This window comes from Aphelocoma coerulescens, chromosome 3, assembly GCF_041296385.1.
Source record: "Aphelocoma coerulescens isolate FSJ_1873_10779 chromosome 3, UR_Acoe_1.0, whole genome shotgun sequence".
Classification (NCBI taxonomy): domain Eukaryota; kingdom Metazoa; phylum Chordata; class Aves; order Passeriformes; family Corvidae; genus Aphelocoma; species Aphelocoma coerulescens.
In genome coordinates, this window is record NC_091016.1 from 63,008,258 (window position 1) to 63,027,515 (window position 19,258).

The window sequence follows — 19,258 nt, forward strand, 5'->3', positions numbered from 1 at the left end:
TCCCCTTCTCCTCTTCCCAGAGCCTGACACTCCAGGTTTAAGCTTGATTTAGAAATGCTGATGTACAGTCGTTCACAGTGAAATTCCAATAAAGCCCAGTGTTTTGCCTCCTACAATTGCCATTTGCAGATTCCTTGGAAAGAGTGAGAGCAGAGCAAATTCATATGGTATTTTCCCTAATACTCTCCCAGACATCAGACTATTTTCAGCTCAGGGAACTTTCAGCTCCTGTGGTAGTTTGCTTCATGTCCCAGTGGATCTCTCATTCATATACTTTCCCAGTCTTTGAATTCTTGTGAACTCCCTGTATCACAGCATCCTTTGGCCAAGTGGCTTTTGCTAGTCACCTCCTTGAAGAACCTCCTTCTTTTGTTTGATTTCCTGCCCCTCTAGTATTTCACTTTATTTTCATTTTACAGTTCCTAGTTTTTCTGTAGGAAGAGAAGACAGGTAATCCCTATCCATGTTTCAACACTATTCCTGTTCTGGTGGCTCTCTAGCAATTCCTTTAAGCTGTTTCTTTTCCAGGGCGAAGGGTTCTAGACTTCACACTAATTCCTCACGTAGATGTTGGTTTGTGCTGCCTTCTGCACTTCTATGAATCTTCTCTAGATCTCTCCCTTTTCTGGGACAAGGGGACCAGCACTGCACAGTACAAGAAGTGCAGTGAACTGCAATTTTGTACAGTGATCCTGTATCTTTTACTTTGCTGTCAGTTATTTTCCTAATCATTACCAATATTTTATTTTCCTCTTTTAACTGCTGCTGAACACCAAATCGATGTTTCCAGAGCACTATCTATCCATCTGTCAAAAGGTCTTCCCCAAGCAGCAGAGATCACTGCAGAGACCATTATTGCAAATGTGAAATTAGGAGTAGTTTTTTTTGTCCCATGTATCACTTCACATTTACCTACACTGAGTTTCACCTGCCATTTCCTTGTCAAGTTTCATAAAGACTTTCTGAGATTCTTGACAATTGGCCATTGCCTTTAGCATTCTGAATAACTTCACATCATCAATAAACTTTGTAGCTTAATGTTCAAGCTTTTTTCAAGGGCACCCATGAACATGGTGAAGAGGTGAGGATCCAGCACAGACCCCTGCAAAACTCCAATGGTAACCTGGGTCCACTGTGAGGATCCATGCCAGGATTTTCTCATTTGTGCCACAGCTGGGATGTTTACCAAACAAGAGAAGCTACTTTATCACCTTTTCTTTTTTGTTTTCTTTGTTCCCAGAATGCTTTAAAAAAAAACAAAAACCAGAGAATAAACACTGGCCATCATAGCATTTTATTCTGTTGTTAAAGGTGACAGGACAGAGAAATCCCTTGTGGTGATGTTAAGGTTTCCAGTTTATCAATGACAAAATGAGAAATACCACAAACCCCAAAAGCAATTTCCTTAAAAAGGAAAGCAAGCAGGGTAGATATATCACAAGAATCAGCTGATATCCAGGCAGATGGGAACATCACCACCACAAAATCTTTGCCATCCATCCTCCCATGTGAATTACACAAGGTATGATGGGGCTCATGCATCAGGTTCAGTGGAACTTGTGGGTACAGTTACTGAAAAGAGAAAGCGTAATGGCATCTGGCTGGTTATTATTCAGGTTGTTCCAGCACAGATTTGTCATCTGCTTTAAAAGTACTTAATGTGTGCTTGACAAAATGCAGAATGCAACAGAAACAAATCAGCAACTTTCTAGTCTGCAAAATTTTATTAAGCAACAGCTGGACAACTCTTACAACTCCAAATCATCAAGGAAAAATAGGGCAATCAGTCCATCTCTCAATCATGTAGACAGTAAAGAATCTGGACAAACCACATTTTTATAGGGAAACCAACAATACTTTCTAGGCACCTCCTGCAAAATCTATTACACAAGATACATAAAAGGAGAGGCAGATCAGGGTAGTTTTTAGGTACAATGGAAACAAAGTATACCATGGTAAATTCGGGAGAAAAAAAAAAAAGGCGATTCAAAAAAATAGAATTAAAAAGCAGTCTAGGTAAGTGAAGTTCACACGTGGTGTACCAAATTTTCCAAAGCCTTAAGAAAAACATGCTGGGCTTGCTCACTTAAGAATGCATGCACCTGCATGACTCTATGCTCATTAAATTTTAAAAAAAGGAAAAAAATAAAAGAAAAAGGAAAAGAAAAAGAAAAAAATCCCAAATTACTTTCAAATTTATATACCAAAATAATGCATTTATAAACAAATGCAACTCCCCTTCTTTTTCAGGAAACACTACAGTGCCTTTTCAATCCAATGCATCCCCATGCTATTCCACAACACCATATATTTTATCTACAATAAACAACGAGATCTTGAACAGACATACCCTTCCCCAAACACACAATACACAAACAGAAAAAGAAGCAGTGAATGCAGAAATAGTGAAATGGCAGTGAAAAGCAACCAAAGGCAAAACAAGTATCAAGCAAACTAGAAACAAAGGGAAAGTTAGAAAAGTTTTGAACAAATAGCTTCAAACAACATAGGTAGGAATTACTGGCTGAGCATTATTCCTGTGAAATACTTGCAACTCAGGTGTGTACACACTGTTCCAAAATGTTTCTCTTTTATTATTACTTTAATCTTTATCTGTATCTTAAGCCATCTACTTGGCCAGTCAGATAAAATTCCAAAAATAGACAACCTTTGTCAAGATTTAGAATTGCTGAATCAGACCATATTTTAAAATCGTAAACCAGAGGGCAAGGATTAAGAACAGACAGGCAGGCTTTGACATCACACCATCTAACTTTTTCATTGAACACTCTGGATAGGTAAGTATTTGGTGTTTTCATTTATTTAATTTTGTCTCACAAAATCATGTTGTGATCCTGCAGTCAGCTCTGTGTCAGCAAACCAGTGCACTTGCATGGTGCTCCCAATCAATTTGCCTTGAAATACAAATTTCTCTTACAGATTCATTTGCAAAATCAAAAGTTGAAGGGTAAAGCTTTTCGTTTTCTTAGCAAGAACTGCTTCACTGAATCACATTTCATTCTTTTGTTTCATTAATTACTTTTGCCTTAAAAATTTTCAAGATGCAGCAACAATCAAACCACCCAAAGAGACTCCTGATACATCTTCAGCGACATCAGGCAAGAGGGAAAGCAGAGTCTTTTCATCTTAAAACATCTCTGTGGGACTTTTTAAGAAGAAAATTAAATAAATACAAAGACAAAATGAATCACATAGACCACTGTTCACAAGTAGTAATTAATTTTATTCCTTTGAGAATGGTGCATGTAAATTCCAATCCTGTAAAGAGGACCTGTGGTATCTCTCTGCAGACTACTCCTGAGGGCAGCAGAACTCTAAATTGGTATTTGCTAATGAAGGTTTGTGCCTTGAAGGAGAAGGGACATGAACACAAACAAAATTTGTCTACTAGGATTTTCCCATTTTTGTAAGCAGTATAGCTGACTTGCTCTCTTACACTGGGAAAACCATTATGCCAATCCCTAAATAACATAAACAGCTTGCCCTCCTGTCCTGTGATGAAATCCCAGGAATGGGAATAACCAAGTCAAAAATCTGAATGACTGCTCTGTGGCCAGGATTTTACTTCTAGCATTCTTCAAGGGGGGTTATATGGAGCTGTCAACATGTCTGTTGGGTAATGCTCTATAATTTCCTTGAGTGGATGTATGGGTCATACAAGTCATCTTTACCTTACAATCACACAGTAATGGGGAAGTACATTTTGGGTTGGATTCTGCTCTCTTATGTATCTTGGTGTAACCATGTAGTGAGGCTGGAAGTTGGCCCTCTGTCAGCATGCCACACAAGGGTCTCATCTCTTACCAATCTCTGATTTACTGGTCTGGAGTAATTTGGGCCCTGCAGACATGTGCAATTTCCAAACTATTGCTCTGGGAAACACATTCTTAAAAGTTAACAAAAATTTACTGTGTCTTCTCTTCCCTTTCACTTCATCAAATCAGTTTTTGCACTTGCTGCTCGTTTTATATGAGGATGTAAAATGTTTCTGAGAGGTAAGAGGGCACCAAGGTAATACAGGATCACACACATCAGGCTGCAAAAAGCAAATGCACAGAAATTGTCTGAGGCAACAATCAGGCAAGCTCCAAAATCTGTTTGTAATTTCTGAGAGGACACTAAAAAGACACATCAAGGAAAGGCTGGACCTATGGAAAGTTTAGGCTGAAGGCTTCAGCAAAGTTAGATATCCTTGTCTGACACCTGTAGACCTTCATGCATCTTCATAAAAACAGTTTTACTTGTGGCTGCATCACAGAAAACTTCTGTCACTGAGATGAACCTGTGTGCAGATTTACTGATATTCAGGGAGCCCATAGCACATGTTACTGCGATCTCTGGAACTGAGTGCAAAATTGCTAATGTGATAATTCTTTTTTTCTTCCTCTGTCACCCCCCACCTTTTCATAGTTTCTTAGGATGTTGCAGAAACATGTATTCTTACTGATATATACTTAGCTTGTTTCAAGCTAAAATTTGCCACTCTTTATATGCCAGACTTTGAATATCAATTTTTAGACTCTGTTAGGAGATCTATTTCAAGGATATTACCATTATTTTTTCAAAAGAATCAGGTTTTTGGTTTCATCCCTTTGCAACACCAGCAGAGCAGATTCTCACTTCAGATGGACACCGTGGCTGCTGGCTGGCATCAGGGCTTTCTCTGCCCAATGCTGTTGCAGCCAAACTGCATGGCAACCTCACACTGCTCTTGGAGCAGACCTAGAAGGATGAGTGGAGGAACACCTGCTCCAACAGGTCTCCTATGGAGCGTCTTGAAGAGGCAAAGCTGCTGCAGGCAACGTCAGGGCACAGCTCCATCAGCTCTGTGCAGCACCTGCCAGAAGCATTGTGACTGTGCTGGAGCCAGCTGAACCCAGCTGAAGGAGGAGTATTTGTAAGGCTGAGCAGAGGAAAATGCTTCTACTGCTACACTATTCCTTGTGCTTTAGCTTATTCCAAGCTAGTTTGCCTGTATCTCCACCTGGCACTGAACTATGCCATCGCCAAACCCTACTAACTACACAGTGATCTCCTTACAAATAGCCCATGTTGTCATACCCTCTCTTATCACATAACCCACCTTATCTTGTACCTCAAGAAAAAGCAAACCATACCTTCTATTTTTAAGCCACTCCCAACCAAAGTATAGTTACAAAGAAAGGAGGAAAACAGAGGACAGATTTCTGCAGGTCCCGAAGACTAGTCACCTAGACTCTTTGTAGTCTGCACAGCTCTCCATAGCAAACTCATTGCATTTAGCTGCCAAAAAATATTTTTGCCTGCATTATGAATTTTTTGCATATTATCCAGCAAAACCAGGTCTTCCTAGAAACATTTTTAATTTCTTGCTGCAAAATATACCTGCTAGCAAACAGTTGCTTACAAAGATGCTCTTTAAATATAAATAAGTGTGTATAACTCACTGATACATAGTAATAAAATAATCCCTAAATCACTCATTACATTACACAAGAAAAGTAATTTGTCTTTTGGACATTAACAGGAAATCTGCATTAAATTATCTTTATAAAACCACTCAAAACTCCCTAAAGAAAAATCAAACCCAAAATAAAACAAAAAAAAAAAAACCAACCCAAGAGAAACAAACAAACTCCCTAGACTGTTAAAATTATTGCACAACTGAAAAAAAAAGCTTTGGAAAAAACATCCTTTACTAGTGGAAATTACTGCATTTTTAACAGAACTAGATATTTCTGAACACTTTGCTACATTTTTCCTAGAAGAACTCAAGTTATCTACAGAAAAACTGAGTTTTACTAATGAAATAGAAAATGTAACACCTATCTTTTGGCTGAATACAATAGCAGTCTTCAGGATTTAAGTGATTAATTGGGGGAATTCTTAAATTTGTTTCCTATATTGTATCTCAATGGAAAATAAACCAACTTTCACTTGTTCTTTGTATAATTTAGGATCCAGTTGTACACTCAGACTTTTACATATTTCCCACTCCTTTCATTAAAATTATATATATTTGAGAGCATTTTCTCTCTCTAATACAGGGTATTCTCTACACATTAATATCAATTAAAGAGACTTGGCTAAATTATTTTCAAAAAGATAGAAGATTATCTTATCTTATAGAATTTTCTGACAAGTAAATGGAAAGGATGTTGGAAATAGCATTTATTTTCCCAAATTTTTATAATTATTCCTTGTTCTTTGCTGGGGCAGAAACCAGAGCTCTTTCTATGCCAAGGCTCTTTGTGAGTGCCATCAGAAGGATGCAATCATGACCTGGACCAATGAAACCAAATTACTAACTCTGCTATTTGTTTTTATCGGGTTTCAGAGCTTGGTTCTCCATTAGAATAAAACTGCTAATAACTGGAAAATTTTGGCAATGAACAAAGTGGAATAATGTTCTCTGGAAGGTTAAAGAAACTGCATGCTGAAGTCCTTCTATTTAATGAGATTTTCTTCAGAAAAGAATATTCGTCTTGTTTCCATGTAATAAGAATTTTGGCTGATGATGTTCTTCCAGCTGAGTATTTCCAACACATGACTAAGTGGCCCTTCCCTCAGCAAGCAAACAAGCCAGCCCTGGTATGTTTCTTGTCTTAGAGTGTTCAGTGTGTGCCTGTGAAACACTAATTAGGGTACAGCCGGTTAGCACAGACCTTAGGGCAGGAGAGGACTCTCATCAGCCAACTTCCCTCTTTGTGTATTGGGATCAATGGACTAAGAATTCAACCTACTGTTTTTACAGTATATAACTCAATATAGACAATGGGCTTAATAGTGTTTCCTCAATAAAAAACAAGTTAAACATTTCCATTGATTTTCAAGGGACCAGAACCAAATCTATTTCAGTTTCTTTGTTCCATACACGTTACACATACAGGCACTCAAACTGCTGAATAAATCATGCACGTGAAAAAGAACACAAACGGGCCCAGACAATTAATGGAAACAAAACTAATTAATTAAAGAAAACAACAATCTGATAGATGCCAAGGGTCATGTTGAGCCTGACCAATCTCACACAAAAGCAGAAGCTGCTAAGCTTTGGGATAATACAGGCATGGTACCATCTACTGCCCTGCTCCTTCCTTCCTACTTCTCCTTCCTCTCTCCAATGAAACCATCTCACAGGTGGTTTTTCCTGGACCTACCCTGTGGGGCATTACCTGATCTAACTCATCACCTCCCTTGGCAACTCTGTGAAACTCCTCTGACTGGCATTGCTCCTCTGTGCTGTACAGCTCTGGAAGCCTCAGCAGAGCAGAATTTAGAAGCTCACTGTGAACTGGTAATTTCTACTACAGCAGGGTCTTATGTGAAATGTTCCTCTAGAATAAATCAAATGCAACACACATCTGCCCTACTACTAGGACTCAAGAAAAACAAAGAGAAAATCACACGTATTCATCTTAAATTATACCAAATTTTTCAAGTAAAGAAGTTAAACTGTGGACAAAAGACAAAGCAGCCACTGACATCTCAACCAGCAAATCTTTCCCAGTGGGCCTTGAAAAAAAATCTGCTGTGATGTTTTGTAATCTAATGTCCGAATAATTATATGACTACTTTGGGAGTTTGTGTAGTACTGGTCAAACTACTTCCATATCAGAACATTCTGTAGCAAAATGCTGACAAGGAAGAAAGAGAAAAAGCAAATAAACATGTGCACAACACGTAGACAAAAAAGAAACTCTTCTGTGCAAGCAACCTTCTGAAATGCTCAACAGGTCTGCATGTGCACCACAGAGATCTGCACAGTCATACTGCTGTTATTAAGCTTTCCTCTGTAACACTCCATGTAGACATTGGCTTCCTGCTCTTAGCTGGACCAAGTAGCAAGGTGACAAAAGACATGATTCTGTCCAGTTTTTCCTTTATTTTTCAACTCATTTGTTCTCCAGCCAGCCACGATGTTGTTTTCTGTAATGAATTTCCTTCCCTGATGAAATTTCTTCTTGTAACGACCTGCTACACTTCTGTCTCCTTCCTAACTCAAGCACTGTTGTAGCATTTGATTGATACTGATTGCTAAGAGGACTGAATACACTGGGTCTTCTCATTTGCTGGAAAGACTGTTTACACAGTGTAAACACACTGAAATGAGGAACAAGCACAGGCACAGCCTCAGAGATACATCTGATCACACTGTACCTCTCCCAGCTACAGGCCAAATCAGAGAATACTGCTGACCAATGTGAACAAAAAAGCAATGCTCATGATTATTTCCTCTCCAGTTTTCTCTCACCTACTGAAAGACGTTTATGCCAGTAACAAAAGAAGCAATGCTTGTAACTATTTGCTCCTCTGTCTTCTGTCACCTACTGAAAGATGTTTATCCTCAATAACAGCACACGAAACAAGCAGACATCAACTTCTTTGATACAGTGGGTTTTTAAACTCTGATTCTAGCCAGGACAGAGTTAATTTTTGCAGTAGCCAGGAGAGGACATGACTAGAACCCAGAGGTTACTCTATACCACCTCCCATCATGTTCTGGGGCCGTGGGAAGGGGTCCCATCCAGGTGGCATAGTGTGGCAGCACAGTCAGGTATTGGCAGAGCTTCCCCCGTGGTGAGCACTCACGTGTGAATCCTTCGCCTCTCTGCACTCTGTTATTAACACTGCTGCTGTTACTGTTTGTTTTCTTATTTCTTATTTACTGCTGTTTGCAGTAAATCATTCTTATCTCTACCTGTGATCTTTACCTTTTGTGCCTCCAATTCTCCTCTTCATCCCACCCCAGGGAAGGGAAAAGGGGACAGGGGAGTGAGCGAGTGGTGCATGGTTTGGAGTGTGTTTGTGGAAACACTAAATTGGGGAATACCATTCCTAAACCATGACAACCCATTAGCAACAATTTTTTCTCTTCTCTTTCTCATCACTGTTTATAAATTAAATTTACCTACATAAGCCTCCCTGGAACCTGTGGTGCTCATTTATTAGCAGATATCAGAGAAGAAACATGTCTTCAAGTATTACAGCTTCTTTTTTTTTTCTACTTTTTTGTTGCTATCACTGATGTTTTAGTAATAGAGTAGTAGTAGCAGTAGTAGTAGTACAAACTGGACCAGAAAAAAGTCATGTTCCCTGTTTTAAAAAGAACAGCATGAGATAAGGCAGTCTATCAAAAAGAGCAGTCTGTTTTAATTCCCCCATGAGCTTACACCAGCTACTGTAGCACACACAGCAGAACCACCACAACAAGCCAAAAGCCACACTTCTCCACGTAACACTGAATGGTTCTCAACCCTTCGCTCTTTCTGAGACCCAGCACAACGCTTGAAAAGAAAAAGAAACCGGAAAACAAACAAGCTAACAAACAAGCTAACAAACAAACAAACAGAAAACAGCCCCCCACCCTCCACCCCGAGACTGATTAGAGTTAATGCCCTTCTGGTGGGCACCAAGAGACTTTTCCAGTTTTACTGCCTTCTTAACTCCCAGGCATCTCTGCACACCTAAAGCAGGCTGCCCTGACATTTTCCGGTTTGGACTTTATGAGAAGGTTATTATTTTTCTCTCTCCAGTCTCTGCTTGTTCATTTGAGGCGTTGAGTCACATTAGCCAGAGCAACAGCAAAGGCTTGCACTGCAGAAAACGGATACTGAAAGTCCAAAATGTAAGCATTGCCATCAATTCTTCCAAACTGCATCACCTGGGAAGCAGGGGAAGAGGAAAAGGAAGGAAAAAAGAGAACAAGGTCAAAAAAAAATGAACCACAGAAAAGGAAACAGAGAAGAGGGAAATTTTTTTGCTCCTTTGTATGAACACCTCGCCTTCTCAGTTGATATGATTTGAGCTATCATACGATGCCAAAGAACAGTGAGAGCACTGTACTTTCGGTCTGTATTGAGTATTTGACTGCAATACTTGACTCCACAGAGTAAACTGATAAAACATGCTGGGTTTTTTCTACAGTGCTACAGCATTAGTTTAAGTAGCTTGTCACCAATTATTTCAGCAGCTGGAGGTACACTAGCATCACGCTTCCTGCAGGAAAATATCAGTCTCTCCCTTGGAAATATCCTGTCAGCAGCCCATCAGGAAAACAGATTTGATTTTCAAAGAAAGGAGCTTTCAGGGAAGGCGAATAACCAATTTCCTCACTCTAGCACTTCATAGCTGATAAGGTGTTCATTCTTTGCAGTTCTGTTTTCCTCTGCATAAACTTCAGTAGCACATAATTACAGCAAGAATGAATTAGCAAAAGGGCAGTGAGAGCTGTTTGAAATGTAAAAGCAAAACTAGTCAGGTTGCTCATTGCTCTTCCACAGGGAACATCTGAAGTCTGGCCTATTATTACTGTTTTTTCATTTGCTTCATCGGAAATCCAGATTTTATTTGCTCTACAGTGAAGATCCTTGAGCTAGAACGGGGACTGACTGTGCAAGTCAAGTCAGGCTTTGTTCCACCCCTACCACCAAAACCTGTGGTTGGGTGTTTTTGCACAGCTGCCCATGGGCACATTTCCACAGTCATTTACTTGAAGAAGAAAGGGGTACAAATGACTCTGATCGCTGCCTTTGAGCTGTTGTTATATACAAGCAAAACCAAAAGACTACCACTGGTTGTGCATGTTGGATACTTAAGACATCTAACTCCCAACTTAAATCACAGGAAGTTGAGAGCCTTGATATCTTTAGTAAACTAAAAGTGACTTACAGCTGGACAAGGAAATAAATATGAATCTCTTGAGTCTCAGTCCAGCATCCTGGTAATTAGCACCACTTACAAGCCTGGGTTTGGTGTAGTAGTAGTAACATACCACTGGCCAAAATTAAATGTTTTGAGTTTTTGAGCTACCCATTGACCCTTCTACCTACAGGTGGTTCAAAAGTGGCCCAGAAGCACTTTTTTCAGTGTCTCCCTCCTCTAGCATTAAAAGCCAACCCCAGGGGCCAGGTAGCTGGTCACAAGTGGAAATTTTGGCATGAAGGGAACCTAACTGCCTTACCTATCTTCTGACTGGCTAACCTTTGTGAGCAGGGCAAGGAGGGGGCAGTGTTCACTCAAAATTAGCTGCCATCTGCAACCACCACTGATGTCAAGTGCAGCTAGCACTGCAGAGACCTGTTGTGTTTATCACAAAACCTTCAGCTGTGAGAGCCAGCCAGACTAAAGGAGGCCCTCGTTCCCATGTCTGACTGCAGTAAGACCAAACATACTTTGTATATTCACTTCACAACTGAACTTCACCCTGCATGCTGAACTTAGACCTTCGACAGCTGTTTTTTATCAACCACATGGCAAAGCTTTTTTTCAGGGAACAGCTGACACAAGCAGGAGGCACTTGGCAGCGTGAGAGACAGCTTATTCCTGGCATAGTTTTCCCATACCCTGGCCCCATTCCAGCAAATGTGTGCTACCCCTTCCTACCTGTCGTCCTTCCAGCTCAATCTGGAAGTTTTTTGCCGACTCCTGGGTCACCCGCCCTCCGAAGTCCAGCTGGTAGACTTGCGTTGCCTCATTCCATAGTGGCTGCTTGTTGGCCATCACATACACAAAGCCTTGGCTTCCCAGTCTCCCATCCTCCTTCTCACTGGCCTTCCGGCACTTGAATTCATCCAGCTCACTGGCTGTCCTCAAACTCCTTTTAGTTTTCCAACCCTTTTTACTGCCCTGACTCTGGTTCATCAGTTCATCTCCACTGATAAAAAGCTCTGGCTCGCTCTCTGAACTGTCTTGAAACTCATTCGTCTTGTTCAGTTTCTTGGACTTCAGCTGATCTTTCTGGCTCTTGACCTTCTTCTTCTCCCTCCCCAGCCGAGGGCTGGCTATCAGTGAATTGAAGTCAGTCAGTGTCCTTGCCTCCTTTTTGACCTTGCCCTCGGTGATAGCCTGCACATTTCCTTCCTCAGCTCGACTGTCCAGGCGTTTCCGACTCTTCTTGCCAAATTTGTCTGTCCTTTGAGGAACAGGGCTTTCTGTCAAGGAGAGCACCTCCTGGAAAGTGTCTGCCGTCTCCACCATTACCTCTGTGCCCACATGGCCCTGCAGCTCTGCTGGTGGGGGAGACATCACTGGCTTCTCCACCACAAGGAGCGGCTTAGGGGGCAAGGTGCCCTGGGGGTTCTGTACAGGTGGGCAGGTGCTGTAGGAGCTCCATGGGTGCAAGGCGATCGGTGGCAGCTGTAAACTAGAGCAAGTGCTACTTCCCGGGTACATGGGTGGCAAAGGGCAATAGGAGAGGTTGGATGGATAACCTGGCTGAAGCACAACTGTGGGCTCCTGCTGTGCAAACTGTGTTGGGGCCAGAGCTTCTTTGGGGGAGCAGGGGGCCTGCATTCCCTGAAGGGGTGGGGCACTGTAGCCTCCTGGGTAAGGTACTCCAACCCCATAATTCGTCTGAAAAGTGGCAGTGGGACTGGTTGGAGACTTGGGGGAAACAAATGGCACTCGAGACATATCCAGATGTTGAGCTTGACCAATGATGAGCGGAGGAGGTTTTAGAGGGTTGGGCACTGAGCTCTGAGATGTCCTTTCCTGAGGAACCCATATCTCTTCACTCACCATAGGATCCCACTGGTATGGTGGTGGCCGTTTTACACTAAGGGTAGCCTCTGTCAAGGACACAGGTACATGCCGTACTGATTTCTCCACCGGGCAGTGCTGAGAAAGGGCCTCATCCTCCGTGAAGGCGGAGTTGATATAATCCGCTCGGTCACGGGAATTGTCAGGCGGGCTCAGCAAGCTGTAGGAGGACTGGGAGGCCAGAGGCGAAGTACTGACAGAGTGAGCAATGACAGAGCTGTGTTGGGAGCCACTCCCCGTGCTCAGATCAGGTCTCATGCCACCAATACTGGAAGTGCTGGCACTAGCGATGTTGCCCGCACCACCAGCGCTCGCACTGCTGCTGCTGCCGATGCCACCACTGCTGCATTGGCTGCAGGTGTACAAGGCCGTGGGTACTCTCTGCTGGTACTGTGCCGTCACAATGTTGCTCTTGGCCTTAGGGGGAAGTTGCAAGGTGGCTCTCTGACCATCCATCAGCTGAGCCATTTTCAGTGCTGCCTCTCTGCTGTTCCTCCGCAGAGTAGCATGAATGATACTGCTGTCCAGCCTCTGCGCCATGCTTCTGCCCTGGGACAGCTGGCTGGCAATGTCAGGGTAGGGCGGCGGGTCCCCGGTTGGGATGGAGTAACGGGGAACCGTGAGCCGGTTCAAGGTGGCGCTGGCACAGGGCTGCTGCATCTTCTTCTCGGCAGCTGTGATGCGCAAGGTGGCAGAGCTGCCGGGGCCCGGCAGGGTGTAGGTGCTCTGGGCACAGAGCATCCTGGTGCGAGGCCGGCACACCTCCTCCACGTTCCCGCTGCTGTCGAACGTAGTTATCCGCTCGTACCCCAGGGGCGTCTGGTAGTGCCCCGCCGGGTAGAGGGAGAACTCCCCCTTCTTGAGGCAGAGATCGAGGGGCGGCTGCGGGGGGCCGGGCGGGGGCGGCAGGGCGGTGGCGGGCGCGGCGGGGATGGTGCCGGGGTAGGGAGGCGGCGGGTTCATCTTGTTCAGCTGCAGCTCCTGAGCGGCCCCGAAGATGACGGCGTCCCCTTCTACCAGCTGTGGCCCCGGCCGCGGGGCCTTGGCCTTGGGCGGGGGCTCATGCTCGCGGTCGGCGTGGTCCCGCAGGTCGGCCAGGGCGATGGCGGGGGGCGCGGGGGGCGGCGGGGCCAGCGGCGGCGGCGGCGGGGCGGGGCGGCCCAGCTCCCCCACGGCCAGCGCCGCCGCCCCGGGGCCGGGAAAGCGGCCCGGAGCCCCCGGGAAGGGTCCTGGCCCCTCGCCCCCCGCCTCGGCCGGCGGGTTGGCCAGCACGTCCAGCTGCACGTTCTGGTTGGCGAGCAGCGACTGGACCAGGCCGATGCTCTGCGTGGGCGACATGGCCTGCGCCGAGCTGTGGATGGGCGCGATGGGGATGTTGACGGTGCAGGGCGGGCTGCTGGCGGGCGCGCCGGGGGCGCCGGGCACTGCAAGGGACAACACAGAGCGTCACCGCCGCCCCGGCCTCCGCTCCCCGCCCCAGCCATCCCTCCCCTGCCACGGCCAGGCCTGGGCTGGGTGGCTGCCCAGTCACGGAGGGGCCTTTTAAACTATTTGCTACCTCTACGGACTCCGCGGGGCTGCTACCGGTTCCCAAAACCAGCGGATCAGACCTCAGTGGGAATACGTAAGCCAGCCCATCTCCTGTGACTCCATTGCACAAGAGCTACTTGCAACAGCTTGGTGATCAACTTTAAAGCCACTTCTTGGGAGTGACACTTCAGAGGTCAAGTTCTGAGTGCACTTTCAGCCTACACTACGATCCCCATGGACTCTCACGATCTGAATTAGCACTCACTCATCACCAGATTTTAACTGCTTCTGCTCGAATCAATAAAAGTTTTGCTAAATCAGGACTCACTGGTTTTCAGGGAAGGACTTTTGATAGTTAATACATCAACAAAGAATTGAACGAACAAGCAAATAAATGAAAGAAGTGGAGGCTAAGAAAGTTGAAGACTTGCACTGAAGGCACTGTATAATATCTGGTATAAGGTTCCTAGACTCAGTCAGCTTGGGAGAACTGGAGAACACAGACAATAGTTGGGAAAAGTTGCGTATAGTGGGTGACAAACCAACCAGCAATGCAAAAGGAAGGAAGCTGAAACACAGAGAGAGAAATATGATAAAATGAAATGCAGACAAAACATAGAAAAGTTCTCAGAAGATTTGTAAGGAGAACATGTGAGGAAAAAGATGGAAAGCCAAAACAGTTCAAGAAGTGGGTACTGTAGTCAGGGCAACTGCAGCATCAATGTTTGGACAGGACACAAAAGAAATGTGTAAAGAAGCATATTTTCCCACATGTGGTGGCACTGAAAAAAGGACAATGTGGCAAGAAGGAATTCTCTTGATTTTAAGCAGAAGCATGAAGAGTGCTGAATTGTTTGCAGTTCCTTTTGTAAAGAGTGGTTTATTCCAACAGGAACTACCACTGAAAAGCCAGAGCAAGAAAATGAGGACACTGGATCCAAGCAGAGGTGCAGAAGTCAAGAAGGAACAAAATAGAATAAAGAGAGAAAACAGTAAATACTATCTTATAACTTCCAAGAATATTGCAAGTTCTTTATTTTTTATTAAACTACCTGTAAAAAAACTCACAGAAAATGATAAATGACTTGTATCAATAGGTTTGTGGAAGGAAAAGAGACGAGACCAAGGATCTGGTGTCATATCCAGGGTCCTTTAAATGTGCCAAGTTCTGTGGAGACCTCTGATTTGCAAGACCAGATCACGTAAGAGATCCATTAGTCAGGACTCCTCCAAATGCTGCCCAGTTCCTAATTAATTTCTAATTTAAATTCTAGTCATCTACCTATGCCCTATTAATTACATTTTTGGTAACATTAGGCTTTTATCAGCATCAGTCATGAACGTGGCAGGTGTACAGATGGGACTGTGCCTACGCTGGCAAATACTTATGGTAGTTCTGTTCATTCCTTTAGACGAAGGTCAACAGCCAAACTTAACTGACCCTAAGGCTTTGTGGTTCTGTGCTTGGCTGGCAGGCCATGCTTTCACTCTGAGCCTGAGGTTTAATTGTTAGCATGGCTTGAGCAACCCCAAATGTTGCTGTCATTTTGCTTTATCCAACAAAATATCATTTGTTGTGGTATCCCTTAATACTCCTAAGTGTTTAAATCCAATGTTTTCTTCATTTCTCCAATGGCTTTTAATTGATTAGTTTGCATACTTTGTAAGTTAAACCAATTCACCGTGCATTTGTCTTGCCAAATCTTTACTGACTACATTAAAAAACACCTGTCCCAAGTGTACCTCACTCTGAACATTCCACTCCCCAAGAGCAGCTTTCTACTATGTTTTTTTTAATCTATCATGTAATCATTATTTACCCTGCAATATTTTTTCCTTTAGTATATGGTACTTTTTTCCTTTCTATGCAGGCTTTGAGAAAGGATATCCTCAAAAACATCTTTGAAGGTTTAAGTAGCCACCATTTACTAAGTCAGAAATTAATTTTCAGAAGAAACTAGAAAGGAAGAAGTGGACAAGAGGAAGGCTGTTATGGAGGACAGGGTAGTATGATTCTTTTACTAGCCTTCTCAAAGTGAAGAGCTGTTACAAGAGTCTCTAACAATTTTCTCTCTGTTTATGTGGTGTACCTGCAATTATGAGTACCATTTCATCTCTTATTGCAGATTCAACCCAATTTTCAGGAAGAGATGTGAAAACTTCATATTAACTTTTTGTATTGCTTTCTGACAGCTTTGACCAAGTTTCATAATAGCAAACCTTGGGTGCTTCCTATTAATAATATATATACACCAATGTCTCTATTATTTTCTTCAGATACTACAGGCGAGTATCAGTAGTAAACAGAAATTAAGCAAGCCAAGTCCCCCAGACTGAGAAAAAAATTGGCTTAATTTTAAACATACAAGTATTTCTTTAGAAAAGGACTACTCTGATGCTTGGGTCAGACAAAAGCTTTGGTGCTGTCAGCAGTTGAAACCCTGGTCTGAAATAATGAGAGCATTTCCATTTGTTTCAGTAGACTCTAGCACAAGTCTTTAATTGCTTTGCAGTGCTCACACTCCTTCCTCTTTAAAGGGTACTGCCATGACAGCCACTTCTTTAGTTCCAAAAACCTGTGACCTGGCAACAGGAATCACTCAGTGATATGACAATTCTGAAAATGTATTAATTTATCCTTCTTTTCTATTATTTGTAAATATTATTGGCACAATGATTTTTTTCTTGATTGGAAGAGGTCCTGAGTACTCCCAGTCCTTTCACCTCCCACATCACATCACCCGCACCCAAACCTTCCCTGCACTGCTTAAATCTTCTGCTACTTTACATCTCAGTGAAGTGAAAAACTCTTCCAGACCCCACCTTGTTTATCGACTACTTTACTACTTTAGCCTCTTAGTAGTTATAAAAAATCCAAATGAGCATCTATCCCTTCTTAAAGGGTGGCTGAGTTTTATGGGAACCTGCTCTCCAACCCAAGCTCCTATCAGCCGGCTGTGCTTTGATGCCATCAGGTCTCAAGAGCAACCTGTTTGGGCTTCCAACACATTACATTTCTGTCCTATCAACATGCAGAATGCAAGACTTCAGTCTGTGGAGAATTCCTAGCAAACCAAGATGAATTAGCAGACAACTAATTTCCCAAGGAACTTGAAATTAAGAAGCTCTTTATGGATTATATTTTCCACACATTTTAGAAAACAATGGCCGTAATACGTTAGCCTTATTCTAAGTCAGTTCTACAGGACCCCATCAGACTAAAGGATTTTGATTTGTATGTTTGCCAGAGGGGACTATGACACAACTGACCCAACCTCCATCTAGCTTAACCCATAACACAGCAGCCCTCCAGCTCCTCCTTACCTGGTAAATCATCTTCGTCTTCACTGAAAACATTTGGGTTAAAGACAGGCATGTTAATGTAGTCCATTGAAATCTTCCGCACTTCTGGGAGATATATTGTCATCTGCCTGGGCTGCAGATGCAGCAAACTGGTTTTATATATTACTAGAGAAAGAATATAACAAGACACAAAAAGGTTTGTTACACAAATAGCCTGTAAAGCTAAGGAAGAAGCAATTCAAAGCAGACACAAGGACTATGAATATTGTTATTTACTGTATACATGTGCATGGGCAAGCCATTATTTGTCAAATCACTATGTAACACTTTGCATAAATGGGATAAAAGAGATTGTTGCTTTCAGCTATTTCTCTTTAAACGGAAGCAGCCTCCCTGTAATTAAATAATTAATTATTTCATCTTGTATTTGCATCGATTTTTGTGGAAAGAGAACACTTTTTCCATTCTACTTTTGGAACTTTTCACCACAGGAAACTACCGACTTCTATGACTTCAGGGGAAAACTGGAAAGCTCTCAGGAAGGATATCTGCTGATGATTACTAGATACAGAGAAATCCCACTGGGCTCAGGAAGTCCCTGGGACCCAAACCACTGGAGACTGGAAGAACATTTGAAAGAAGTATCACTATACATTTACTCTACACTTACATCCTTTCCTATCTGCCACGGGCAGTGAGAGAATTAGAATGACCTGTGGTCATTCAATTGCTGCTAGCAGTCCATATAGCCACAAAAGGTATCCATCTAATTCTGCATCCAGGGCATCTTTATGTACTCCTGACCCAACTATGTAAGGCAACCCAGGACAAAATAAGTTTCCTAAAGAGCTCATTAAACTGCTAGGCTTGTGTTAACATTTCAGTTCAGAGCTCAGTTCTGCTAGGCAGTACCCTGTTCCTCACCCAGCCTTCCTCCTTCCAACAGGACTATCAGAGTAGAACTGGCCTACCCAGAAAAAGGCTGATAGACAGCTGCTGCTTTTAATGAAGGCTACCAGATTACTGATGCCTCAGAAGGAGAACCATGTGATGAGGCTTTGCACTGACTTGAAGAATCTTGAGCATGAGGCTGTAACAGCTTTTTTTTGTATAATTTGTAGCTAAATAACTATAAAAATCAGACTTTAAAAAATACTTCTATTGCAGTAACTTAAAAACTATTCTTTTTATAGTACTCTTGCAAAACCTTTTTTTTATTTGTGTGGGTTTTGTTCAAACAAACTGTAAAAATATAGGTCTGGACTCAAATGTTAATTTACCATTTTATTACAGGTGAGACTTCTAGCATTTTATTGACCATCTCATTATTGTATTTATAGATTTTAATCTCCTTTAGTTACAGTGAATTTAATAAAATCTAATTCCCACTGTCCACAAAAATAAGTGCTTTGTTAAAGAAGCCTTTTGATCACTTACAAAAAATCTCATGGCATAAGTTTGTTGTTTGTTAGAAAGAATTTGACGTGCAAAAAAATCAACAGAGTTTACTTTTACCTGCACCAAGGTTAGTTGGTAGGAAAGCAGCCAAGCCCACAATTTTGAATTTGGTTCCCCAGATATTAGATGTGACCTGAGCAAGGTAGTTGTGCTGCAAAACAAAAACAAGATCATTTTTACCTGATAAAATCTGTGTCAAGCTCTAATAAAAATCTGCAGAGCAATCAAGGTATTCCACGCGATAATGCAATTTCAGCTTCTCTTGTTTTTATTGTATTGAAACAGCCTAAAGTGCCTATGTAGCAATGGTTTTACCCAGTCATTAAGAAGCCTCATTCCGATATCTAAACACCATCAGAAGTGATGTATGCAACAGCCACAGGGTGATTAAAGCTATTGAAGATCTGAACAACACGATGCCTGCTTA

The 19,258-nt window shown here is 42.6% G+C and overlaps 1 protein-coding gene across 6 annotated transcripts in view; it reads right to left on the bottom strand.

The window, feature by feature from the left end:
• Nucleotides 1-1,705: 1,705 nt before the first annotated feature.
• TULP4 (TUB like protein 4) overlaps nt 1,706-19,258 on the bottom strand; it is a 156,265-nt gene continuing 138,712 nt past the window's right edge. For 5 of the 6 annotated variants that reach the window (XM_069010583.1, XM_069010582.1, XM_069010584.1 and 2 more), the window contains exons 12-15: nt 18,889-18,982; nt 17,395-17,538; nt 11,386-13,964; nt 3,074-9,664 (exon numbers count right to left, since the gene is read on the bottom strand). In XM_069010583.1, coding sequence (XP_068866684.1) covers nt 9,548-9,664; nt 11,386-13,964; nt 17,395-17,538; nt 18,889-18,982 — 2,934 coding nt within the window. In that variant the 3' untranslated portion in view covers nt 3,074-9,547. Of the gene's footprint in view, nt 9,665-11,385; nt 13,965-17,394; nt 17,539-18,888; nt 18,983-19,258 lie in introns of all 6 variants that reach the window. The other variant, XM_069010587.1, reaches the window with a different exon arrangement.